Source organism: Chaetodon auriga, chromosome 3 (assembly GCF_051107435.1).
Source record: "Chaetodon auriga isolate fChaAug3 chromosome 3, fChaAug3.hap1, whole genome shotgun sequence".
NCBI classification, from domain to species: Eukaryota; Metazoa; Chordata; class Actinopteri; order Chaetodontiformes; family Chaetodontidae; genus Chaetodon; species Chaetodon auriga.
In genome coordinates, this window is record NC_135076.1 from 20501700 (window position 1) to 20528655 (window position 26956).

At 43.6% G+C, this 26956-nt stretch overlaps 1 protein-coding gene across 1 annotated transcript in view; it reads right to left on the reverse strand.

Annotated features, from left to right (window-relative positions):
- Positions 1–6425: 6425 nt before the first annotated feature.
- trabd2b (TraB domain containing 2B) overlaps positions 6426–26956 on the reverse strand; it is a 62785-nt gene continuing 42254 nt past the window's right edge. Inside the window, exons 4-7 of the mRNA XM_076726628.1 lie at positions 26603–26777; positions 10328–10424; positions 7431–7706; positions 6426–7307 (exon numbers count right to left, since the gene is read on the reverse strand). Coding sequence (XP_076582743.1) covers positions 7073–7307; positions 7431–7706; positions 10328–10424; positions 26603–26777 — 783 coding nt within the window. The 3' untranslated portion in view covers positions 6426–7072. The remainder of the gene's footprint in view (positions 7308–7430; positions 7707–10327; positions 10425–26602; positions 26778–26956) is intronic.

Here is a 26956-nt window from a genome sequence, read left to right on the forward strand (position 1 = left end):
CTGGGTCATCCAGTATCTGGCACTGTTGGAGCTTGACTGGAAAATGCAGGCGTATTGCTCAAATTTCCATTGTGTAAACTTTAAACATAATACTTTCCTTTAAATCTCTTACCTCCCACAATCAAGTTACCAGTTTTTCCACAAATGGGACTTCTGAGGCGTTCGATAGAGCCAAGTGTTTGTGCTGCGGAGTTAGTTTTGCCGTTCAGATTGGGTGAATTTCAAATCAGGAAGAAAATATCTGCGGCTGCAAAGAAAACTGTTCGAGCGGCAGAGCACGGCACGTAGAGCACTCTCTTTGGAGGTCTTTTTTTCCACACTCCTCCATCCTGTGTTCTCCAGCAGACAGAGTCTTCTATTGAAAGGGAACAATAGGGTTCTTAATCAGCGGACCTTTCCCCCCTCGCCAGTTCCTGGGTCAACTGATGGCCCACACTGCTTTGTAGCAAGTGAACAGCAGAAAATATATGTTTATGAACAGGAGAATTAATCACAGTAGGTATCTTTGGATAAAGTCATATTTGTTTTTTTGTTTTTTTTTATACCCTTTCTCCAGCTCTGTCTAGGAGGGCTTTCATGTGGCTGTAATTACCATATTTCATTAGCGTGTGGAGTGTCACTGCTGGAGCATCAAAGCGGTTGGCTCTTCGCATGTGCGGCAACCACTGCCAGGGAAGTACACAACTATCTGTTTTTTTCCCAGAATAAATTCGCCCGCGCCTGTTTTTGAGTGCACTCTCTCCCTCAAGCTGCTGTCGATATCAAAGAGAACCCATTCCGCATGTGAAGTGCCCCTTGTGCAGAATAATAAAGCAGTGCATCATGGCAAAAAACTGTGAAACACAACACTCTCACCACCATCTTTCAATGCACACACAAGGACACACATGCACATATACGCATGGACACACAAGCACACATGGTATTCCTCTCTCCTTTGTACCTACTTTACTCTCCTTGGTACACATTCACTCCTTCTACCTCTGCACTCAAAAACAAACTATTTTGCCCTACTGTATGTTGAAATACAGAACCGGTCGTGCAACATAGCTAGTTCGCTATTCTCCTTCCTTAAATGCAAGTTTATTTCCAACGTAGTAATGCATGCAGTTTGCATTTGATGCAGTACGTGAATTTAATATCCTCATTAACAGTCATGGGGGATAAGGTTGGGATTTTCACCATTACAAACAAATCTGACCATAAATATATTCTGATAAAAAGCAATATATCCATTCATTGTAATGAAAGAATAAGTCACCCAGCGCACCAGCATGGCCCTGTTATGTGTGTGTCTGGATAACACTGGAGTTATATGGCATGGATTTACAATAATTAATAATAAAAATGTATTGTTGATTTTGGTGTCTTCAGGGGTTTGATACGAATTAAATAACACCACCTTATTCTTTAATTATTGCCCCTTGTTCCATTTTTAAATCAGGTTTTAATCACCAAGAAGAGGCTCGTTGACACACTGAATGTAACTAAACAAAATCAAAACTACTCAGTATAACATGACGGCCTCATCATGAGCAGAGCTTTGATTCACCTTCACCGGACGCCGTCTTGCCTGGAAGACTTGCACCTGACCCGTGTTAAGGCACTACAAGGCCACAGGGCTCAATCCGACGGCTCAAAGCCACACATCTTCAATAGGACTCCGGACAATGGGAGAGAATAATGTCTCAACCAGCACAAACACAGATGAGCTGTGAGTTAGCAGAGCTCACCAAACAGCACCGCTTCCCCTCTCGCTATCAGCAGGATTATCTAGAGGGAGAAGAGCTATCTGCCCTGCGGCTAAACACACTTTTGTTTTCCCAAAGCTTTATGGCTTCCCTCGGCTAGACAGAGAATCAAAGCTTTCAGCGGAATATGTGGTAACAGTCACCACACAGGACATGGTTAGGGTAGACAGACGTTCCCTGTAGCACGCAATTACAGATCTGGTGTTAAAAACAAACAAACAAAAAAAAAAAAAAGAAAATGCCATTTTGAAAACATCCTTCGGCAACAACCAGACAAAGCCGGCGCTCCTCGCGTAGCTTTCAGCGCCTACGTGTGTTGCTACAATAGATATGATAAGCTGAGAGACAACAATGCGTTGTCTTGGCTGTGTGATAACAAACTCCTCCGTGTGTTATTGCCGTAATCGGTGTGCGACCTGCAGCTCAACCATCAAAGCAGCACACACTTGAAATGCTCTTAACAGCTCCAGCTGCTGGAGATCGATGTTCACCTTGGCTCCGGTGACTTTCCCTCTCTGAGTTATTGATCAAAGATGAGGCCACAGTGCTGAAATGTGAAAACACTACAACGCTTCCTTTCACTATTGTGCGTTTCTATTTTTTTTTTTCAGCTGTTTACTGCGCCACATTTGTCATATACATTGTAAAGTATATGTCAATAGAAGAAGCTTCTAGGTCCAAGACCTTGAGAGAAGTTAACAAATGATCCCTTATCTTGCTTCTATTTCTTCCACCCCATCAGTTCAGCGACGCTCTGTGAGCGCTTTAACGTCCTGTCAAGGCAAACACATGCAGTTTGATTCTTAATCCTTTTACCAGAGGTGATATTTAACAACTTCCTGGTCCCCTTTCAGGCAAGTCAATGGGTCTGAAGCCTGATCTACTGCAGAGGCTTCCTCAGGCCCAGTAAGCTTTAACCTTGGAGCCCCCCACTCCTCCCCAAGAGGCCCAAGCCAACAGGGAAGGAGACTGGGGGGGAAGGCAGGCCGGAGGTGTGCGGAGAAACGAAGGACCTGCCACATTATATGCTTTAACATGACTGGCAAATCCACCACGGTTAAACAAACTTAACCTTCATTTGTGAAACGGTGCAAATCAAAGGGCAAAAAACGACTTGTGCAAGTAATTACCACCGGGGGAGAGCAACAGGGCAAAGGAAGGATGGAGGGGAGAGAGGTGGGAGGGATGGGACGAGGCAGCGGTGGCGGGGAAGTGGGGGTGGGGTGGTCGGTTTCAGGGACAGCTAGGCGTTAACAGGTTGAATGGAAGGAAATGGGAATCATTTAAGGTGAGGGGCATTTTTAATGAGTTTGCTCAGAAATTGATTTTCCACTGTAATCTTTTATTTATATGCGGCTGGCGGCGTGTCCCCGGCAGACTGAGGGTCAGCCCTCGGAGCGCCCTGTCAAGGCCCCCACTCCTTCAAACAACACCCCAAAGTCCAGGGAAAATGGTATTCTAGCTAAGGCAAATATTGTCCTGTCTTGGCTTAAGGGGCGAAAAAGCTGTTTGTTCTAAAAAACTTGCTCTTCACCGTTTAAGAGGAGACTGTTTAAGAGGCGAAGGCTCTCTTGAAACATAAGTGTTAAGTTAAAATTGAAGCAAAATTTGCTCTATAATTATTTCTACTGTTCAATTAGTATTGATTAGAGGCATTTAATTCAAAGAGGACCATTACCAGTTTAAAGCTATATCAAAATTAAACTCACTGTACTTCAGACATGAACCTACATATTTGGCTTATTTCGCTTTATTTTTACTTGTTGACTTTTGAATAAGTGTCCAGTCAAGTTAAATCTGTGGAATATGTTTTACTTACAGGGTTGAGCAGATTTATTTACTCTGCTTTTTTGAAATATTGACATGGATCTTTTAATTCTTTATTGTTTGGTGATTAAGTTTGCATATCACAGGCACACATTATGATTGATTTTAATAATGCTAAACTTTTAATTGATGCATTTCAACTGAGGCAAACTAAAATATTTCTTCCATTTTATTATTATTATTACACAATCAAATATAAAATTGTATGTTTTGCTCAGAAGTTGCTCAGAAATAATAGCTGAATTGGGTTAAAATACAATTATCTCATAAATGCTTTACATCTTTAAAATCTTCTTGCAAAAGAACAACCTAAAACAAAAAGTAATGAAGGTTTTGTTTTGTCTTCTGTGATATTTTCTGACCTTGAAATGTGTGTATCTGTGATAAACATCGCAAAAACTGGTTAGTTTAAAAGAAATCTCAGAAATCTTTACAAACACTTGGAAATCTTAGAATATTTGCGAGTATACTTATGTCTATATTTTTGTAATGATTTCAAAATACAGTTTCTCTGGACTACCAAGTTTAAGTCCGACCAGAGGGTCTGGTTTTCATTGGCTTATCCAAAATATACAATGAAATTTTATTAATTGGATCAGTTATCACGTGACATTTAGTTGTTTATTTTTTGTTAAAGTGTGTCTATACACACATTCAGTATTCACATATGGTATTCAGAAATCAGTGCCTACCTCTGTGTCTGCATGTCTTCAGTGTCAGGCTCTGTTATGAGGCCTTTAACCAGCGTTTCACAGACAGCACTTTGTCCCATTTGAGCTGTTGCCGAAGATATTTTGTGACTGTGGCGCCACTTAGTGGTTAAAGTGCTAATTACAGCAATGTCACAGTGAGTTCGTGTGTTTTTTAAACTACTCGTCTGTTATATATTGTAACAAGTTATTAATTTATAATGTTGCAGACACAGATTGACTCTTTACAACCCAAATATTCTGCTTTGGCCACTCAGCAGTTCAGCTGGAGCATCTTGGGGTCAAGTGTCCTGTTCAAGGACAGCGAGATGGTACTTGTAAGTGGAGAGCGTCCATCTTTCACTTTGCTGTACTTTCCTGTGGACTCTTAACCTGTGACTGCTTCTCCACCTTTGTGTTGTTTCTCCAACCTGTAGGCTGTATAGTCAATGTGAATGTTGTTTTTAAACACGTCAGCCACATTTCTACAGTAAATATATCCTCTCATTTACTTAAAGAGTGCTGCTTTGTTGATGTCATGCAAAGCATCAGACCAAAAACTATGGAGTCAGATTAGTCTCAATATTCATGAATGCACTATGATTCATGTAGAAATGACTCTCTCTCTAAAGTAGCATGTTAGCTATGTAACACTAATAGGCAACCCAGGATAATTTGGTAGCTAGCAAGCATTCATAACTCAAACATTATTAATCACACACACAACAGAGTTATCACCGTGGAGAATGATTACAGTCAGATTTAGGTGTAATGTTCCACATGTCATTGGGACCATTGGCACCATGCCACCAACTAGCTCCACTGCTAGCAATAACATTAGCGAGCAGACAAGCTAACGCTAACCAGCTAGCTGTAGCTACCCTACATGATCTGCCATTGGTTGCTTTCTCACCAGTTAAGGTAATTTGCAAATGGAAAGCTAGACAATTTACCCACCAGATCAGCCCCAGGAGCCCGGATGAATTAGTTAATGTTACCCATTCAAGACAATATTTTGCTACATTAACTAGCAAGCAAAGTGTCCATCTTAGGTAATTATTTAAAAAGATTTGATGAGAAAATCAACCTAATCTTAAGTGACTTTAGTGGTCAGGTTCCCTGAACTGATTTTTTTTTCCTTTACTGAAATCTGGAACATTTCTAAACAGAAATGTGGAATTTGAAATAATGCTTTTTCTAGAAAAAGCATTTAACTTCCCCTGAGACATGAAGAATGTACAAACAGACTTTCAACTCCTTCAAACACATTTTGTGCTCGTCAGACAGAATAATCTGAACAAGATGACAGCCATGAAGCCAAAGTGATACAATCAGTTGCCATTATCCACGCCGTCAGTAAGAATTCAGTTCAAACTGTCGTTGACTCACATGTGGAGTCACAGTATAGTCAGCCAATATTTCATGACGGTCCCTTTGAGAAGAGTCGGCTGGTTTCCGAGCTCGTCATTGCACTCATATAGCTGTCTGTGGAGATTGTTGTTAACCCATTTAAGTGCTTTACTAAGGCAGCTAGTCTTGCTTGCATTAAGTAGGCAGCATTAAGTAGGCCTAAATGTTTTCCCCCTGAGGTCTGATCATTGTAACAGACTGTGGGACATCTTACAAATTGTCTCCCAGTCCTATCTGGAAGTGTTTGATGCAGCTGCAGTGTTAGTAGCAGAGGCAGAAAGCGAGTGGTGCTTTCTTAGTTTCAGCCAGCAGGTGGCAGATTGAGATCACCTGTTGCACATGTTTCCTCCTCTGCGCTAATGTTCAGCTGAAATGCTAAATAACTTTCAAATTATGTTTTCAGTATGACATTTATGGGTATTTACTGTGTTTTCATTTGCTAACTTATTTACACTAAATTCAGCCTGACACTGACACATTTACCCTTTGGTTCATGAATGTGCCTGTCAAATGCATAAATGAATAAACTGATACCACATGATTCAAGGAGCGCTTTCTGTAATAACTCTATATAAAAATACAATCTTTAATTCTACAAATATTAAGAATTTACATGGAAAGCATAGGAGATTCTGTCTTTCTTCACTGTCTTTAGGAGGCTGCTATTGATTTGTTCTATTTGATTCTATTTTTCCTCCAAGACCTGGCCACTGAAAATGATCTGACGAAATGAATCTTGAAACATTTTGGACAGTTTTCAAGTTTATTTTTTCCATTTGTCTTCAACAAGCAAGAAAATATACTCTTTTCTTCCAGAAATAATAAATATACAATATTTCTTTATGAACAAAATGCACAATTTACAAAAAGTGGCAACTGAGTGCTCCACCTCCTACACAGTACTGTCCGACTGTAAGCATTCAACTCATTTATCACAGAGTTACAACAGTTATTAGTATGTCCTATTCTCATTATTAGTGTCAGTCTATACAGTATTACAGTTTTTTTTTTTTTATTAGGTAGACGATTCCACGCTTCAAAATTACATCTTCATTGTGGTATGTGTTCGTTGGTCTACCATCATACTTTCATGAGGTTTGAAGTCCCCACCCTTTAGAGACCAACACGCTCGTTGCTTGTGTCATGGCTGAGAGCTTATTCCACACATTTTGAGACGTGACAAGTTTGTGAAGACTTGGCATTTCGGCAGGCTGGAGCTGATCAGTCCCTGTGGGTGGAGGCCGACAGCAACACTGTCCTGCCTCAGGACACCCTGTCCTCCATCTCCTCTCTGCTAGTGCTGACGGTCGTTCCTTGTTTATCAGGTACATTCCACCGCTGGGTGCAGTGGTGTCTTGAGTGTTTGTGTGTCTGTGAGATAACGCTGTCTTGTGGTCAGGACGTGAACAGCATGTGTGATAACAGCCAGGTTAAAATACAGGACAGCGTCAGCGTGCTGTGGACTAAGGCTGGCGGGGCCGAGCTGGGGTTGGGCGGGGTGGAGGAAGCCGGACTGGGTCGCCGCTCTGTGGCGTAGATCTTCATCTGTCTGCGCTGCTCTTGATGGGTCAACGGAGGCTCCACTGTCACGTATCCATTGATGATCCTCACACTGGGTGGTGGAGTAGTACTGGAATAGAGAGAAATGTAATGTTCAAACAAAAATGCCAAAAAATCCTACCAACACATGAAGTTACTTTATAGAGCTGAATATCTAAAAACTAAAGCAACCAGATCATAACAGATATCTCACCTATCCCCAATGCGGACCCACAGGTCACTGAAGAGGCGGGGTCTGCCGTGGCCGCGGTGGGCTTTGCGAGGCCGCTTGTGTCGTCCGAATTCCTCCAGCTGGCTCAGGCTGTCGGGGAGCAGCATGTGGGGCAGCTCCTCGTCTCCGAGGCCGGGCATGTTCTCTGGTTCCTCCAGCTCCAGCTCCGTGTCTGGTGGACCGGTGAGCCAGCTGGTGGTAGACGTGTCAGTGGTCTCCTCGCTGGACCCCGCTGCAGGCTCCTCGGCTGGTTTACTCCTGGACCAGGAAGAACCAGATTTTTTAGACCATATAAATCCTTTGTGGATACAACAGTATCACTTCAACTTTTGACTTACAGACAGAAAACAAGCCGTTTGTGCATCTGAGCTGATCATTATTGAAAATGCACGACTGCTTTGCTTTGCTAAGATTTCAGAGTGGCTGCTGGCGAACGTTATTGTTTGAGGCTTCTGACCACTGTGTTGCTTTCCACTTAAAACTCTTGACTTCAGTCAAGGGCATGAACACCACATAGGGTGCCTTGCCCTATAAACGCTGTACTGAGTGGCAGAAATACCCAACAGGCAACATTACAGGAAGTTGTAACTCTTGTGGCCGTACTGTTGCGTCAAAACTGACATCTGCCCAAAGCGGACCACCCAGAATCGCCGGCCTCTCCTTGAAAACATTTGCCATGCTCCTCTTTCTTCCACCCATTACTCATACTTTCTCCTCTCTTTCCTGTCAATATGGCTCTCCTGCAACTCTGCGTTTCAAGGTAGATCAGAAAGAACCTACTGTACACATCATGTCAGTGACCGAAATAAGCAGAAGAAAGCAAAACATGCAGTGACAGGATTTCCAGCGCTCATGTCAGAGTTTGAGATGACGGAGTCAGATATCTAAACATGATATGATGGATTGTAGGATGGATCATAGTCATGATTTCCTCAGCTCACTCATAATTAGTTTTGTCTGTCCAGTCATTATAAATTTGATGTCTGTACTTCTACTTTTACAGGCTTGAACTCCCCTCCCCCGGTCATGGTGATGATAGCTCCAGGCCCGTGGTCAAGCTACTGTGGAGCCAAACCCGGCTGCTCTGTCTGTCAGTCATATAATCGCTCGCGAAGACCCTTTGCCAGTTGACTCCGGTCTGAGGCTAACAGCTTTCATAAACACCTCTCATTCAGCCATCTTGTGGTGTTTTTCCTCGCCTGTCATGTCACCTTGTATCAGGGAGCGAAAAGTGTCTGAGTGCATGGACTCGTGTAAGTGTGTGGTCATGTGGTTGCACGCGTGTGTGTGCGTGTGTGTGTGTGTGTGTGTGCGCGCGCAATGTACGCAAGTGTTTTGTGACCACAGTAAGTCAGTCCACTTGTCAGCTTTAAAAACCAGAACCACTGGCTAAAGCCCACAGCTCTGCAAACAAGGTGGAGGGAGATAGAGAGGCTACGTTTCCAGTTTGCAGTGAGACATTCATGACGTCTCCGGCTGGATGGATGGATGGATGGATGGATGGATGGATGGATGGATGGGGACGTCTTTACTGCTCTTAAAGAGATGCCCTTTGTTTTGCCTTGTTTTTCCCCTTTTCACCCTGATTCAAGTGGCTTTTGTTGCTGTTTTATGGGCCCATGGATCAACCCCCTTGGTGAGAGGGGAGCTGCTCTGTGCCAAGGAATGGGGGTGTACACACACACACACACACACACACACACACACAAATATTAAGAGGGCTTGTAGAAAATGCAGCAGGACGCCAAGCCTCTGTGTGAGTTTGAGTGTGTGTGCGCGCGACCTTGCTCCTTGGCACCGTGCATCGCCTCACCTCCCCCATGTGTACGTGTGTGTGTTTGTGTCGACCGCGGTACCAGTGGCTGCTGAGAACAGGGCAGAAACACCACTGGCGGCTTGCCTTTGGCAGCCAGGGGGGAGAGGGAGAGAGGAAGGAAGGGAGGCAGCAAGGGAGGAAGGTGAGGGAGATGATGAGGTATCAAAGGATTCCTGCATAGCTGAGCTTTATTTGTTACAGAGCAAAATTTGGACCGTATCTGCCCTGCACTTCAATAAATCTACTGAGGTTAAATAGCTCCACTCTAGAGGGAATAAGATGGAAGTGGACTTTCTTTTTTTCTCCGTTTGAAGGCCTCTGTTGATGTATGTCCACATGTATCTGCACGCCTGCCAAAAACTGCGAGTGCGAAAATGCTCTGTTTCGTGGCCGTATTATCATAACATTATGGCGGTGATGCTCGTCTCTTTCCATTTATTATCTTGTCAAGTTAACAGGATCTCAAGGTCTCAAGTGCAACCTGTGACTGATTATCCACACCACACTGGAATCATCCAGTGCTCATAATTTAATCACAGGGGAATTATTTAGCCTCCAAAATAAAACAATGCACATGTTTTCTTATCATCTACACCCCTGTGAGAGTCGGTCATGTCATACGATTACTGTCATCAAGGCTGAGCACGATCCTGCTAAAGGAGGGTGTTCACTGTTCAAGCTCATGTTTTTGGTGAACGGTGAACTAAACGTGTCTGTTTGTGAGTGTTGTTAACTCCCGTGAGAGTTACCCAAAAAACAAGACTTGCACTAGACTGCATTGTAAGAGATCTGCAGCCTTTAACAAAGGAGGAATGAACGTTAACTAGTTCCCTCTTCTTGGGACTGTGAACTCATGTGAACTGAACTTTGAACCGGCTCTTGTGATGTGTGAACTTGCACAGCACTGACTGTAATGTTGTCATCAGATGTATACTGTGAGTAACCCGAGCAATCGTCCGCTTTTTCTGTTTTTAAACAACAGATTTTTTGTTTGTTTCTTTGTAACCACAGTACTTTAATCAAATGACATGCTCTGTCATCTGTTTTGGCTCTGCTTACTCACTCTGTGACTGGCTCTTGGTGATCGGGGGGCATGTGGACGATCTCGTAGCCCTCCTGCCTCAGGATGTCCAGCACGCTGTGGTTCCCCAGGAAGTGACCTAACGGTAGACAGAATGCCAAAAGTCATGAGTCAAGAGTCAAAACCATGGGCCGAGGAAGAAACCATTAAAATTTGGAGCAGATCTGAATTACAGGGCACATGCATGACTTTCATTATCATTATAAGATAGGGCAGGTGGTCACTGTCAACTTCAGTCATGACAAAACATAGCCGACTGTGGAAATACGATGACTCCATATCACAGTCCACAGAGTCAGTATTCTTCGGGGATATCTGTCACATGTTGTTGCTCAAACTTCATACAGAAAGCAGTTGGAGCACTCAGGGACAGTGATTTCATCGGAGAACACAATTGTAATGCTTTTTTCTCAAACTAAGGCATGTGTATGGAAATGGAAATACACAAGTATCATGCAATGATACTCTTAATAAACACCATCAGAGACATGAAGGAAAAATGTCCAAACTTTACACATAGAGTGGCCTGTTGGCCTCTCCAGAGGTCTGACTTTCCTTCTTGCTTGATATGAAAAACCCAATATTAGATGACCTGAAAATGTTACGCAGACACTCATGGTCCCTGGAGGATAAATCCTGAAGACGTCCCCTGATCACTGCCCATGTCACTATTATTAAGACTCAACTTGATACAGATTCTTTGAAATTGACTTAATGGGATCTCAGACATCCTCAAAACACATCTTTTATGATCAGACCAACACTGGATATCCCTGACAATCAGTCGACCTCCCCCACCAAAGATGACACGTTTCCATCCGAGGTGCAGGGAGGCTTGTTTCACGGCAGCTACAGTCCCCCTGTAGAGAGACGGGGCTGTAGAGGATCTGTGAGATAACAGACATGCTCTTCATCTACTGGGCCCACTTGTTGCTCTGTAATGACCCCATATTGTCGGCACTCAACCTCCTGCCTCCTCTCCGCCCCTCTGCCTCTTTCCTTCAGCTTGTGTATGATTCCTTCAGACTAACATCAAACATGCAGGCCTCAGCCCCACGCTGATAAAAGCTTTTTTTTTTTTTTTTTTTTTTAAATTTCTCCCATCAGCCGATAATCCTGCGTGTCACTCAACCTTGCAATAAGATGTAATGTAGCCTGACATCACCCCCGCTACACACACACACACACACACACACACACACACACACACTGTAGCAGAAGAACTCATATTTGTGCTCACACGCATACACAAACCTGCACATGCAAACATTTGCACACACGCAGGAATTCACACACTCACACACCTCGGCTCTCTGCTGCAGCTTATTAACAACACGTTGACAATATTCGAGCCTCGCACTCGCTTTTTGTCAGGGCCTTCTGCTCCCACTCAGCTCCTCACCCCCTGCCAATTTTATCATTATAATGTTCCTGATCATTCCTGAAAGTCAAAGAAAGAGGCACGCGGTGTTACACTTTCTTGGCAGCCGAGTTCAAAGGCAGCGCTGGGATAGGCTGCGGAGTGAAAGGAGGCTTCTAACAACAGAGTGTCGGCGAGATCAGATGGGATTACACAGAGGGGAGAGTGTGAGTTTTTGTCTGGTTGAAGGTGGGTGTATGTATTTGTGTGTGCGCGTGTGTGTGTGTTCTAGTTTTGCTATGCTTATGCAGACTGCTTATGCAGAAATGCCCTCACAGTTTACAAAAGCGAGGATGTGTTTCATATCCTTGTTTCTTTCAGATATTTAAACTGAACTGTGAGACAGGAAAAGTTTTTATGAAGGAAAGCAGTTACAAGGGATCTTGTCACTGCTGTGTAAAATCCACATACAGACCTTCAATGGAAAAGATAGCTATATAATGAAGCAAATAATGATTTTGTAGCCATGTTAGTCTACCACTTAGGTTATAGTTTCTCAACAACTATTGGATGGACTACCATGAAATGTCAGGGTCCCCAGAGGAGGAATCCTAATGACTTCGGTGAACCTTTGTATCTACTGTCACCAGTAGGTCAAAGTTTTCACTTATCAAGTGAAATATCTCAACATGTACTCGATGCATTGGCAGAAAATTTTGTATGTTCATGCATGGTTCTGTTACCTTGAGAGGCAGCAGGATTCAGGAGATCGCACAATATGAGAATCCATCTTGCCAACTTCAAGTTATGCGCTTCCGGCTGAAGCGCAAGTCTGTTCGGCAATCGGCATCAGCTATGCCCGTAGTTAAGCGACAGAGATTTTTCAAAACCAATAGTGGCAGATCCTAAAGAGGTTAGCGTAGATGCTGTTGTAACATTGGTTTTTATCAGAACTGGAGTGAATTTCTTCATTGGAAGAAAATCAAACAACAGAAGGCTCTTCTCGATGGAAAAGATGTTTTCACTCTTCTCCCAAATGGCTTTGGCAAGAATTTCACTCTTCTATGAAGTCAAATGGTCTGATTGGCTGAAATTAGCTGTGGATAGACTATGATAGCTGGTTTATCCAATCACCTGCAGAGTATTTTTTTCAGTACCTGCCCTTTTCCAAACCGTTCCCATGGTCGACTTCCCCGATGGTTCTGTGTAACAAACCATGTGGCACGTCAGGTTAAGCCCCCTGACGATGTACCTTAATGACTTTTTCTTTTGTGCCGTCACAAGTTTGACATTTGTTTTTTAGTGTTTACCCATCAGCTTTTGGTTGCATTGCCATGAAATCTGGCTCAGACGTTCACCTCAAGATGAATTGTAATAATCTTTAATCTTTTCATCGTAACATCAAATTTTAAATTTGCCCTATACTTTGTTTTCTGACTAAATACCTACAAAACTACTTGGTGTTTAGTGCTAATGGGTAAATGTGAGCATGATGCTGAACATGATAAACAGATTAGCATCAGCGTGTAAGATTGCTATTTTTCAGCATGTTAGCATGCTGATGCTAGCATTTACCTCGCTGTGCCTGAGCACAGCCTCACAGAGCTGTTAGCATGTCTTCTCTTAGTCTCCTTTTACTAAAAAATATTTCCCGTTCCGTATTTGCCACATTTATTTTATGGAGAAACTGCAGGAGATGTAACTACGGATGATTTATGTTACCACATGACACATACAGTAGGTAGTAGCCTGTAATACTAAAGTAAAAATCACTGCTAAAATGCATGCACTCAGAAAAGTCCCACTACACAAATACCTGCTAAATTACTGCCAAGAATAATTCTTCCCCTCTGCATTCTACATTCTTCCCTCTTTTCTTTCATCCCTTTCTCCTAACAAGACTCGGGGGCCAAAGTCAGCTCATTCAGTGACTGCATGCTGACAGATTCAACCACCCTCATATCTGTGTCAAGCAGCTATTTCATTAATTTCTGCAGGCTGAGGGCAGAGAAGAACACCTCCTGTGTGTTCTGCTGGGTGTGAGGTCAAGCTGACTGTTTGATGTGCTGACTTGATTTCCTCTGCTTTGCCGTCATGCATAACACACCCAGACAGAGCAGCGTATGTGTGCGTGCGTGCGTTTGTTTGCGTGATGAAATTGTAGTTTTCCTTCACGACCAGCAGACGACCACATGTTTTCAATTTCTAAGACACACCTGCTGCAAATCTGACATTCTTTAAACATTCAAATCTGCTGAGTATTCCTTTCAGTATCCCCCATTTGTTGTTTCCAGGCTCTTGTAAACAGGCACCCACTCCTTAAACAACCTACTGTACACACAAACAAACAGGCAGGCAATGCAAACACTTTTGTCTGCAATGAAGGGCTAAAAGAAGACACGAATAAACTGCAAACAGCTACAAACACACACTTGTGCACACGCGCTCCCACACACACTCAAACAAACTGTCATCCTCGTTGTGAAAACCACCATTTCTCAAAATTTGGTAAATTCCCTGTTTGAACTTAAATTGAGGGATTGCACAGTTCCCCATGAGTTGGCACAATTTGTCAAACAAACAAAAATGTTTGTCTGAGTTCCTCAACATTTGGGCTTTTGGAAAAAGCTTATTCACAAGCTTTTCATCTGACAATAGTGGCATGTGTATTGTTTGATTCTGAGTGTTTTTGTGGTTGATCCCTGTGTGTGGGTGAGCGACTGGGTCCAGAGATAATAGCTCTTTCCATACACATAACTGTGTGTGTGTGTGTGTGTGTGAGAGTGTGTTTGCGGGAGGATGGGCCAGTGTGTTTGTTTGTGGAGTATCGAGACAGTAAACAGTGTGGTGCTTCTGAAGCAGAGAGCAGGCCCAGCAAACAGCTCCATTAGCCGAGACGTAATGAGAGGTCAGCTGACTCCTAATCGCTCCCCTGCTGCGTGTTGTGCTCGCAGGTTGACTGCACCGGGAGCACACTGCAAAACATGCTGCTGCTGCTGCTGCTGCTGCCGCTGTGGTAAATTCTTACAAGTGACTGATAACATCTATGACTTTATGCATACAAGTAAATGAAAAACAGCAACAAGGGCCTATGTGAAATGGAAAAAAGAGGAACAGTGGAAGCCATCGTGAGCAAAGCAAATTATAATGTGCAGAAACTGTTCAGATGCCTTTCTATGTACTGTATTCTTCTGCTTCCAGACATTAACAGAAAATGGACCACATGAGTCTGGAAGGCCACCACCAATTAAACTTAACAATGAGAAAAGAAAATGTTATTCCAAAGATTTAATTCTTTTTTTTTCCCCTTTTTGCTGTATCACCGCCGTTCACATGTTGTTTTGATGTTTCACAGCTGTGAGCAGCTCCTCCATTTCCATGATTAATGTTTTTATGGTTATATTTAGGCACTCATTCAGAGAAGGTTAGGGAAAGATCGCGGTCTTGGTTAAATACTGAAAAAGTCAAAAGTGACTTGAAGCATGAGACAGGATGTGTTTACTTACTTATTAACATTTAATCGAAACCAAAATCTTTCTGTAACCTTAATCAAAGAGGCTCTGTTGCTTAAATCTAACCACAGACTGGACTGCTGTGTGCAGGCCCACCATTCGCCCCTATTTATATCTCCTCCACGTGAAACTGAACATAATCCAGCAGTGATTATGTTTTCCTAAATAATATAAAGCAAAACAAATGTTTAACATAGATACTGTGTCTTTTCCAGGAGACAGCGTCAATGGGACGGTACTTAAACGGGACAAAACATCAACAGCGCACTCAAAATTCAAGCTTTGTAAGTACTCAAGTATGATTTTCCGGTGTGAACAACATGATCAAAACTTGCTCACAATCAATATGTTGCATGGAAGTGGGACACAGCTTCAGTCTCTATCGTCAGTAACATCACAGTGTTTAATCTGTGATCTGTGGCTCGGGCCGACACACAGGCGATGCAAGTTGTGGTAATGTGGCTTCAAACCACTTCCAACCACTTTCACATATCACCGAGCCGCCGGCCTTTCTTCCCACTCTGCTGTCATCACTCTAATAAAGCAGATATGCTTGAAAAAAAAAAAAGTTCTTTGCTTGGAAAAAAAAAAAAAACAGATTCGGCTTTAAGTCGAAGCAACCGTGACTTTTTGCAGTGTGTACGCTACCTTGCAGGGTGTTTCCCCTCATGTGGCTCCCGAGAGCCGAGTTAATGACCCAGTTACTCCTTTGTTTAATAACCTCTCCATCCTGATTTCCACTTACAGTAGCGACTTGATGTACTCCACCTCTCCCTCTGTCTGTCTGTGTTTACTGTAGCTGCCTCTCGTCTCAGGACTATCTCTTCATCTGTCTGGTTTTCCAGCCTTAATCATGTCGCTGTAAAGCATCTGCGCTTGTCTGCTTGTCTGCTTGTCTTCCATCCTCTCTTTGTTTATTTGCTTCTTCTCCCTCCATTGGGAGTTTGTGCATGTTGCAAACAACACATTAGTGTGTGTTGCAAAAAGAGGCGTTGCAGCATGTCTCTCTGGTTGCCAGCCGGGCTTGACTCCAGCCATGTCAGCACCACCTTACTCACACCAGCCAGGGCCTGCACTTCTCCTTCCATCTCTGCAGCCGTCTTTCCCCCCATGCTCCATCACGGGCTCAGACTCATCGCGCCTCCCTTCACATCTATTCATCCTTTCCCCTCTACATCCTTCTGGATAACCTCCAGAGTGCAAAGACCAGCTGTTAGCAGTGCAGGAGGAGAATGGAAACTGAGATTGATCCAAAAACGAAGAAAACTCACGGGAAGAGAATTATGTTATTTTTAAGTTTTGCGCAAACAAATGTGTTTGCAATTATACTGTGTAAACAACGGATCAACTGATGCACACTGGTGGTTTTAAAAAAAATCCCACATGGCTTACAAGCAGACCACCTCATATGAAAACTGCAATCAGAGCACAAACAGTAAGGAAATGAAGAGAGACTGCATGAGGGAAGGGAGTAAAGCAGACAGTTTAGTGGTGGATTGAGGGAATAAAAAGAGAAAGGTCGCAGACAGGATAGATGGAGACGGGCAAGAAGGCCATACATCCTCCTCCCAGCCAGGATGCATGCTGGGGACTGTTGATCTAAACAAACACAAGCTGTTGCCTCCCAGCCATTTGAACAACAGATGAGGGGAAAATGGAGAGAGAGTGAGGTGAAAAGGAGGAAAAATAAAGTCTCCTCCATTACTTTATCGTTGACAAGGGTGTGTTCCTCTGTACAGTTGTTTGGAAATGTGTTCCTGTGTGCGTGTGCGCAGGCTGACATGATGGGGAAAATTCCTCTCATCGCCACATGTTTGTGACTTTATGCGTAGGTGTCAAATTGGGTGACAAATGAAAGGAAAAACTAACATGTGAGGTGCTGGACCACCGTGAGGCACCTGAAAAGCCTCTGCTGGACGTTTCTTTCATAAAATAATCCTGCATTTGGTGTTTTGATGGTGGTGGTGGAGAATTCTGCCGACCAGAGTCAGTTCGAAATCCCCCATGTTTAGTTTTATTGACCATTTCTTGAACTGTTATTCAGCCAGCTCCAGCATTAGCATTTCCTTCTGCTAGCTCGCTGTAACGATAAATTTTGCTGTTGGCACTTTTCATTTCAGCCAACAAAGTCAATGGTCATAGGTTAGACTGCTTTTGTGTGCTTCTGTGTGAAACTGAAGACCCACTATTTAAGAAAAATAAAGAGAATTTCGAGTGGGGAGTCAATTTTTTGAAGCCAAGTCGTTTTTTACTTATATTACCCAGTTTCATAAATCACAACTTGCCTCAAGGGGCTTTAAACCTGCCACTGTTATCATTGCACATGTACCGTGAGACAAGTGGGACAGGATTTCTTGGGGTCAGTTGCATTCAGATTGTTTTCACACTCATGAAATAGTTCAGCGATGCTTCTTGTCTTGTATAGAAGCATCTTTTGTTTTGATTCTGCTAATTTATTTAAGTTTTCCTTTTAATTGGCTACCTGTTAACCAACCACTGTGTGTTTTCTACTCATGGACGCATTTGTGTACCTGTATGTGGGGAAAGTCTCTCTCTCTCTCTCTCTCTCTCTCTCTCTCTCGGACTTACCCTGTAGCACCACCATGCTTTCCTTGAACAACATATGAGTAATGCAACAAGGATTTTAACAAGCCCAGCATCCCCGCGCCTTGCTGTGCATTTCCATTTGCAGTTTTACAGTACTGGGATCCCTCTATAAATCACACAGCAGCCTTTGGATTAACAGAGCGGAGCCGGAGAAACAACTACCCACGGCACTTCAGAAATACTTGAACCATTGCCTTGAAAACAGAGCACCGCTTTCACTTGATGTGTAAATCTAAAAAAGGCAGGATGGTAAATTCCACCTCTCGGCCCGGCTCTGAGTTTGTAGAAGGGGAATAACGGCAGTCTTTTCCTTCACCCTCCCTCATCTCTCACTCATTCCTCATCTCCATAATGACTTCACTTCATATGCATGCGGCACGACGTCTGTATGTCTCCCTGCACCGTACTGAAGCGTTATGAGTGACAGCTGCCGACGGGGCCGTTCACGTCCAAGTTCTGCTTGACGTTCCGGTCAAATACGGAGATCAAGAGAGTTGTGGGGGGTCAGATCCAGAGGCTGAGTGCTGCGTGCGGTGGGCCTGACACCGCTCCATGTCAGAAAGGCTGGAGGGCGTGCTCAGTGGCGCAGCGTTGGAAGCTTTAAAGTGACTCCCCACGTTTAAATATTTAGACTGCGTGAGCTTGCCACTGCCGTCTGCAAAGCTCTAATGGAGAGAAGAGAGAAGGTGAAGAAAGTGGATGAGGTGAGGGAAAAACACAAGGGTGCCCGGAGGGAAAGAGAGACAGTTGGAGGAGGAATACAAAGGCGCACAGAAATAAAGAGAGGAAGGGAGGTGAGCTGAGCTGAGCCAAACAAAATTTGGTGAAAATTGCTCCAGTTGTTTGTTTTTGTTGCTGTCAGCTGTGGTCTTTACCGTCTCTCCCTGCTGGGAGTGAAGGGAGCAGCTGATCAACGGTGGAGAAAGACTCCTTTCTTATGGACGCGCACACTTGTGATGGAGGAAGCCTTGGCATCCTCGCGGAGCTCAGTCTCATGGCGACCATTATCTCTCTCGTCTCATTCTTCACTGTCGGTTCACTTCCTCTCCTCCGCCCTTCAGTCAAAGTTGCACTTAAGAAAGAAGCACGATGACTTTTCATGCAAGCAGGTAGAAAATAATCACACATCTCCTGTCACGTGAAATACAAATGCTCGTGTGCGTCGTCCTTGTGTTTGTGTTTTAACCGAGCGCATATTTGTGTGCATGTGTCAGTGAGTTGTGTGTGTGTGTGTGTGTGTGTTGCTGGCATACATTACACAGACATGCTGCCCAGCAGGCATGAGGTCAGAGATAAAAGTAAGTGTGTAGGTATGTGATTGTGTATGCAGCCCACGGTATGCACAGTATGTGTGTCTGACTTTCTCAGGGCCAGAGGCCTGGTTTTCATTCTTACCATTTAATCAGGATCTGATTTACACCTGGAACGCCAGGTGAATGCAATTAACTACCAAGCAGGAAAACCAGCAGCACTATAGGTCTCAAGAAGTGAACCTTTGTATTCTTTTGGCTACACAGTTTGTGCTGTGGCGCATGTAGGGTAATGATGTTAATGCTCAATAGATCAAAGCAACAAAGACTGAAGCATCCATGTGTTTATAAAATGTAGCATTAAGCTTACTGGCTTTAAAAAGGCTAAGAGATGTTCTTTCAGTTGCTAATGAAGTGTGTAATCTTCGACCAAGCTAATGAGCTGTACTGATTTAATTAGAGGCAGGAAGCCAACCAATGTAGTTAAGAGTTACCATAAGACGGTTTCACGCAAACTCACAAAGTCACATTCCTGAGCCTTTAAAAAGACAACATAACCTCGCATGGGTGCCACAACAGAGCTAATGCTGTTATACTGCTATTGCTATATTGATCAAAAAGGTATATATGCTAGTAACTATTGTAAAAGTACATGCAATATTCAGCGAGATAGCTCAAAGTGTACACTGTTGTATGCACTATTAACATACTATAGGAGTAGACATAGTGAAGAATAACATATTTCTGTGTTTTCATTTCATTTCTGTGACCTGGATGGGAACTCTTTTTTTTGTCTGTGTGTATGAAGCAGACAATCCACACATTTAAAGCTTTTATACATTTAATATAAAGCGTTTTGAGATAAGTGCTACGTTCAGAAGAGTTGCTAAGACAAGCATATGTGTGTATTTGTGTGTGTAAGTGAGAAGAGACGGGTGTTGCACTGCTGGGAAGAACATTTTCACCATAGTGGCAGGACAGAAGTAGCCCTGTATTGGAGCGAAGCACTGCACACTGTACACTGACACACATACGCTGTCACCCTGCAGCAAACAACACGGGCTTGTAGGCCAAACCGCACTCCTTTTAAAAATAAATTTAAATGTGTGTTAAGCTCAAACTGTCAGTAGGAAAGCACTAATAATATCTCTCTATATCTGCCGTCTGTGCTGAACAGAGGACAACACATGACGCACATACACGGCATCTCTGTCACTTCATAAATGCTTCTGCACTATGCAGAGGGGGAGCCGGCGTGAAGAGACAGAGCTGGACAGCAGTGAGGGACGCCATCAGTTTAATAAAGGCGAGACAGCGGAAAGTGGACAGGACTGAGGAGGACAGACCAGTAAGGCAGCAGCTTTAGACAGATAGACTGGAATTAGAGGCAAAGACGAACTGGAGTGCAGGCGGAAACATAAAGACAGACGTATGAAAAAAAAAAAAAAAAGGGCTGAGAAAAGCAGATATGCAGTAAGAGAGGAAGAGCCACGGAGACAAAGTGTCATGCACGCCAAGCAGACTCTCTCCCTCAGTCATCACTTCAACACCGCAACACCACAAACGACTGCAAAACACATGGGCCTGCCCTGCCTGCACAATGGACTATTATAGGCCTGTGCAGCAGAACACAACGCACAGAAATCAGCTTTCTGCAAACAGATCCAAAGTGGAACAGACTTCAAAACAAACAGCACGACAACATACATGTGCCTTTTTGACAGCGAGCGCTCGTCTCGGTGATAAATATCTCCGCTGATCATTTGACTTTTGCGTCGCGAGCGCACACAGACACACGTGAAAGTGTGTGTGAAGTGGTGTCTAGGCCGTGGCAGCGTCAGGAAATTCCATGGGATGTTTTCAATAAGGCCGGGCAGCGGCAGCCAGAGAACTGGCAAATGAAAACCTGCTGAAGCACACCACAGAGCTCCAGCAACACACCGCCCCTACACTCGCAGCGCTCCTCAGACCAACTGATAACTGTGCGTGCATGTGTATAAAAATGACAGCGTGTGTTTATTGTTTGCGTGTGATGGAGACGGTGGGCGAATGGGAATGCATATTTTGCCGCGTGAGTGATGGAAAAAAAAGTGCATTGGGGCTTGTATGTGTTTGCATTAGCAACAGAACAAGTGTCCAATGCGTGCGTCGGCGAGCATGCCTCCCCTTTACTGCTATCATCTGGTGTTGCTGTGTCATTCTGTCCGAGGGGAAACAGTGATGCGTTCACTTGGCCTCACACAGAACGCTCACGTCATGCTACAGTGGGTGCCTATGATTGGTCCCAATTACATAATGCTGATAGTAATGGTGAACAGCAGTGACCACAGTGGTGTAAAGGAACAGGATGAGAGACTGCGAGGAGACAGAGGGAAAGAAAATGGAAAAGCTGAATAGCAATTTTAGATAAATATTCAATCAGTAACACAATGTTGCTCACATCAGCCAAAAAGAAATAGCTTGACATTTTCCCCTCATTTCCAGTCTTTATGTTAAGCTAGCTTACTGGCTGCCGGCTGTAGCTTCAGATTTAAGAGACGGCTACGAGAGTGGGATCAATCTTCTCATCTGCCTCTCAGCGAGGAAGCAAATTGGCTTATTTTGCAAAATGTCAAACAAGGTGACAGATATACAGCCTAGCATATTATCACATTATAGAGTCGTTGATGTTAGCAAATAGTTATCTTACACATGCAGCAGAGACAGAGAAACTTTTCATTCGACGTCATGTTTCTGGCAACCTAAGAAATGTGAATGAAAGTCGAATATTCAGCCTCCTTTTAGCTCTCGTTTGACTTCCACTTGCTAACTCCTGACCAAAATGACTTCAGCTGCCAGCTTTCCTCACTAGCTAGTCGCTAACTTTGACTAAATGTTGCTAGCCTGTTAGCATAAAGCAGTTTATCAGGAGTTTTTTGCTGAACAAAAACAAACTGCTGCTGCTGCTGCTTGAAAAAGGCAGCTCATGAGACGATGTAACATATGGATCAGTGAGACTGAACCATATGTTACATTTTTGGGACTTGCGACCATAAACCGAATGAACCATCTGTAAATTAGGCTTCATAGCAGCCTGGAGCTAAGTGAAAAAGTTCATGACTGCGAGCGACCTCTTTAACATTACATGTAGTCACTTGATACAATGGCAATAAAAAAAAAAAAAAACTGATTAGTGGAGTTTTACTGATGTATTGTAGGCTTGCGGTAATGTAAGCTCACTGGATAAGAATTCAGCCTTTCAAAATATATTCCGCATTACCGACTGAAACAGAGAGCCTCAAGTTGACTGAGTTGCTTCTGTGGACCATCAATATCATCAAATCTTGGCCCCAACGTGGAGCTGCTCAGTCAGTCTCTTTTATACTGCCTGGGGTGATTCAATTATGCCTGCTGGAGCTCTTTTAGCTCTGTAATTTGTATTAATAACCTGTTGGTGAAAGTGAGGAAAATAAAGAATGTCTGTTACAGCATGTGTGTGCATGCAGATGTGTGCAGGAGGGAAGAAAAGGGAAGAAAGAAACTGCTTTAGCAAGTACAAAAGCATACATTTTGCACATAAAAGTACTTGTGCCACAGGAAGGTGTAGGTGTACAGTGAGAGGAAGCGGGGAGGCTGGGAGGTAAGGTGCTGAGCTGAGCAGAGATGGATTTCCTGCCTGAACCACTTTATATACACGCCGTATAGTTTAATTACCCTGTGAAAAAACTCCTGGATGGGACTACGACATCGGTAACTCTAGAGGGCCTTGACCCGAGCGCTGCCCCGGCTCTTTCCCGACAGTCCTGTTTTCCGTCTGCTGCTCTGGACAGGGTTCAGACTGGAAGTGAGGGGTCCAAGGGAAAGGCAGCTAAAGGGACAATTAATATTTATCTCTTTTATGGCAGCAACGCAACCTGATAAACGCAAAAACAGCCACTTGACACAGACGTAAATAGGCACAAACAGAGGATTACAGCAACAGTGAGATCTTAGGATGAACAGCGCCAGGGCCGCGTTATGATTATTCCATTTTACAATCCACAAGAATAAGCCATGTGCTCTGAGCCCACCGCCTGCAGTTGCACACGTCATGTTAATGTGATTTTTGAGATCTGACCATAAAGATTGGATTTTATGTGATCACATTATTGTACGCCCACATTTGGCCTGAAAATGGCTGTTCTACATCTCCCCAGGCTGTATTTATTTTAAAATATGTCTGGACAGTCTTAACCCTCACACCTCCTGCCCCCTTTACTTCTCCTCATTACTCAAAATACGCATTGCGGTGAGATTGTAATCAGACTATAAGCGGAGCAGCTTTGATTTTTTTTTTTTTTTTTTTAAATCTTGGAGAGCAGAGTGAACACAGTCGATTTCTGGGAGTCCAGGCCATCACTTAATACATCCTGGCATCATTGGATGATAAAATTTCATGGCTGGTTGCGGCCAAAGAGAAACTGGGACCAGCAGGGACAGTTACAGGACCGTAAAGACGTGAGTCAGCGTCCGAAAGACAGAAATAATGGATGAGAGAGAGGAAGCTTTGTGATTAGAGCATGGGAGAGACTTTATTAAGGCTGATTTATTAAGCCTCTTGCGTCTTGTTTTTGGTAAATCAGCCCCGTTTGTCATCGGAGACACAACTTGTGTCTAATCAGCAAAGTTCATCTCTCTCGTTTTTACATACAAGAGGATTGAAACCGCTGGTAGGAGACACGACAGATGTTCAGCTGGATTTACCGACTGTCGCTATAAGAGCAGCTGCACGTTTTTGCTGGTATGTAATGGAAAAGTCTTAATATCCTCTATTCTATACAACTCTGCAATGAATTAGTCACAAGTCTTAACTCTGCGGTCTTGAAATTTTAATTTGACGTTGATTGTGCTGACACTACACTTTGGCACTGGCAGACACATCACGGTGGGTGGCTTACATCTTTTGAGAGACCTTGTCTTTTTGGGGTTGTTTGGGTTTCCATTAGTTTCTTTTTTATTTCCATAGAAGTACACTGAATGACTTTCAATACTGTTACAAACCTTACCAAAATTGTCTTTTGATCAGCATTTTTTTTTTCCAGTAATAGTCCAATTGCCGTCTTTCTAAATGTTTTGAAATACCCTTAACATGCTGTAATTCATATATACTTCTTTTTTTATTACTAGTGTTTGATTTCAATCTTGAGCTTCGAAGTTCTCCTTGAATGAACCTATAAGGCCGCCCCAGTAACTAGTTGCGTAATTAGCCTCTGCCGTAGTAAATCAGACACTAATTACATGCAGATTGTGAGTGCAAAATTGGATGAACGTGCAGCATGAATTTTCCCCGCTCTTTCATGTAAATCTGGCCCTCATTGACTGCTATCTGCTCTGCCTTTACAGAGACGTCTGTGTTTACTGTATGTGTATATGTGTGTGTGCCCAGCAGGCTGTAACTGTAATGGTTCTTATCACCTCACACTCGCTGTCAGCTCTCTCACACACAACGCTGCAGCTGGTAGGTGACCCGACACACGTGTTCACCTCCAGTCTATCCAGGCCAGGTTGGACAGGGGAAAGCTAGCACATGGCCGCCTTCCCGATGTGATAACGTTTAGCAGAGGGCAGCGATTTTAATGGGAACAAGCGCAAAACGTGGCACGACATGCGACCCGTTGGTTCACTTCGATCCCAAATTATAAAAATTCACAATGCAAGTAGCAGAGAGGGATGAAAAGAAAATTTTATGTAGACTAGAGAAGAACACTGTTACATATCATCATCGTCATCACTGCTCGTAGTCTGCTTAATGTAACCTGGCAAATTCTGAGACTCAGCCTCAGACACAGTCCATATTTATCCGCGGAAGATTTCTTGGCCGAACGCCATCCTTCTCCTCAGCACTGCCCTTCTGCACATTTTAACAGATAAACATATTCACAAACTATTTTAGCAAGGGAATTTAGGCATAAGTGCCTCAGCTGTTGTACGTTCAGACTTGGGAAAACTGTTTCTTTCACTGTCTTAATCTCCAGGGATTCAGACATTTAATCATGTAACTCCCACTCACAGTCCAGTTTAATGTTCACTTTCTGCCCTCTGTGCTTTAGCTTGAACTCAGCTGTCACACAGCAGTATAGTGCTCCATCAAAGCTTTAACTTTGCCTTGTTAGCACACAAATTGATACAGATGCTATCCTGGAAAAATCAAACATAACTGTAAAGTAACTCCTCCTTGATCTTAAAATTACTGCTATGTATTTTCAGGATGTTTTGACAAAGCCAAAAATATTGTCTCCAAGCTGTCAGTCTTAGAAAAATCTTGTCATCTCCCTTCCAGCCCGGCACATTTGTGTTAAACAATACAACATTGCTAACAACCTGTAATAGAAAACATGGCTGTTTTTTCTTTACTTCCTCACTACTCTCCAGTACAAGTCCTCAGTGCTTTTTTTAGCCTAAGGAGTTGGACCGGCTTTGTTGGCATTCTGACGTTCACACGACTTTCACTGTGTTTCATAAACACAGTGTGAGGGATGCATCCTCGGCCCTCACTTCTTCATCTGCGCTTCACAGAAACACCACTTATTTAAGTACCATTGCACAATTTAATTCCTCCATCACAGTCTTAGTACATACGTTAACTTACAGTGTTCAGTCCACGCACACACACGTGCACTGGCACACACATGGCAGCTGGATGGGGCGACGGCAGCCTTGTCCAAACAGCACAAAGAGCATAGGGAAAAGAAATGCTCAGAGGAAGGACGCAGGCATTCAGCATTAATCATACACTGTGGCACACACACACACTTGCATGCACTCACTCACACACACACACACACACACACAAGCCCTAAAGGTAGTACCACCCATTTTCAGACACACAGTCATACAGTAAACAGACACCCGCCCACCACCTGCTTTTGTGGGGAAACACACTTATGCGTATGTTGATACACACACACACACTCACACAAACACAGATACAAACACTTGCCTCAGGACACACTACACCATTCAGGAAACATTAGCAGCATTAGCCAGGAATGCTAATTGAAACAAACAGCTCATGGTTTCTTCATTTCTGAGGTGGGAGCTGGCTGTAATCGAGACTTCTGTGTGTGTGTGTGTGTGTGTGTGTGTGTGTGTGTGTGTGTGTGTGTACACATGTATAGACACACAGTTTTTCATGCCAGAGATCTGGGAACCATTGTGCACTATTATTGTCCTGCTTTTTCTCCAGCTTTGCTTTCAAACACGAAAGAGAGCAAATTGTTCACCATAAACACACATTAGTGCTGACAGGATCAGAGTTCCAAACCAAAGCAAACCTGATCTCTCTTTCACTTCACAATTACATGCAAACACACACTCTCAACTCCAATCAGAATGTATTTGGAAAGACCTCATTTGATGCAAAATAGAGATTCAGCTTGGAGCGGCTGTCGGGATGGATTCTCATATTGCTTGGCCCGCGGTTTAGAGAGACAGCCCATAACCAGCAGGTTAAAGGTCAGCTGCTGTGGCGAGGGTTAGAGATGCAGCGCAGTATCTGAGACTCCCTTACCTGCACCGAAAGCAAAAAAGAAGGTCTGGTTGGGATTTCTCTGCAGCAGGGCGGACACGCGGCGAGCCATCCGCTCGTTGCGTTTGTAGATGAGCTCCTGGCGGAAGTAGCTGTCGATCTGCTGGGCCGTCATGCGGTCGTGAGCTGGCAGGGAGCTGTTGATGAAGTGAGGCAGCTGAGAGGACCAGGAAGGCGGAGAGAAAGAAAAAGTTTAAAACCCTTCGTGGTGGAAAAATCAAAAGCAGAATAAAACGATGGTGAATCATTTACATCAAACACACAAGAAGAAAGAAGTGACATTAGAGAAACGGAGAGTGGCAGAAAATGACATGGATGAAAGAGGAGGACTGAACG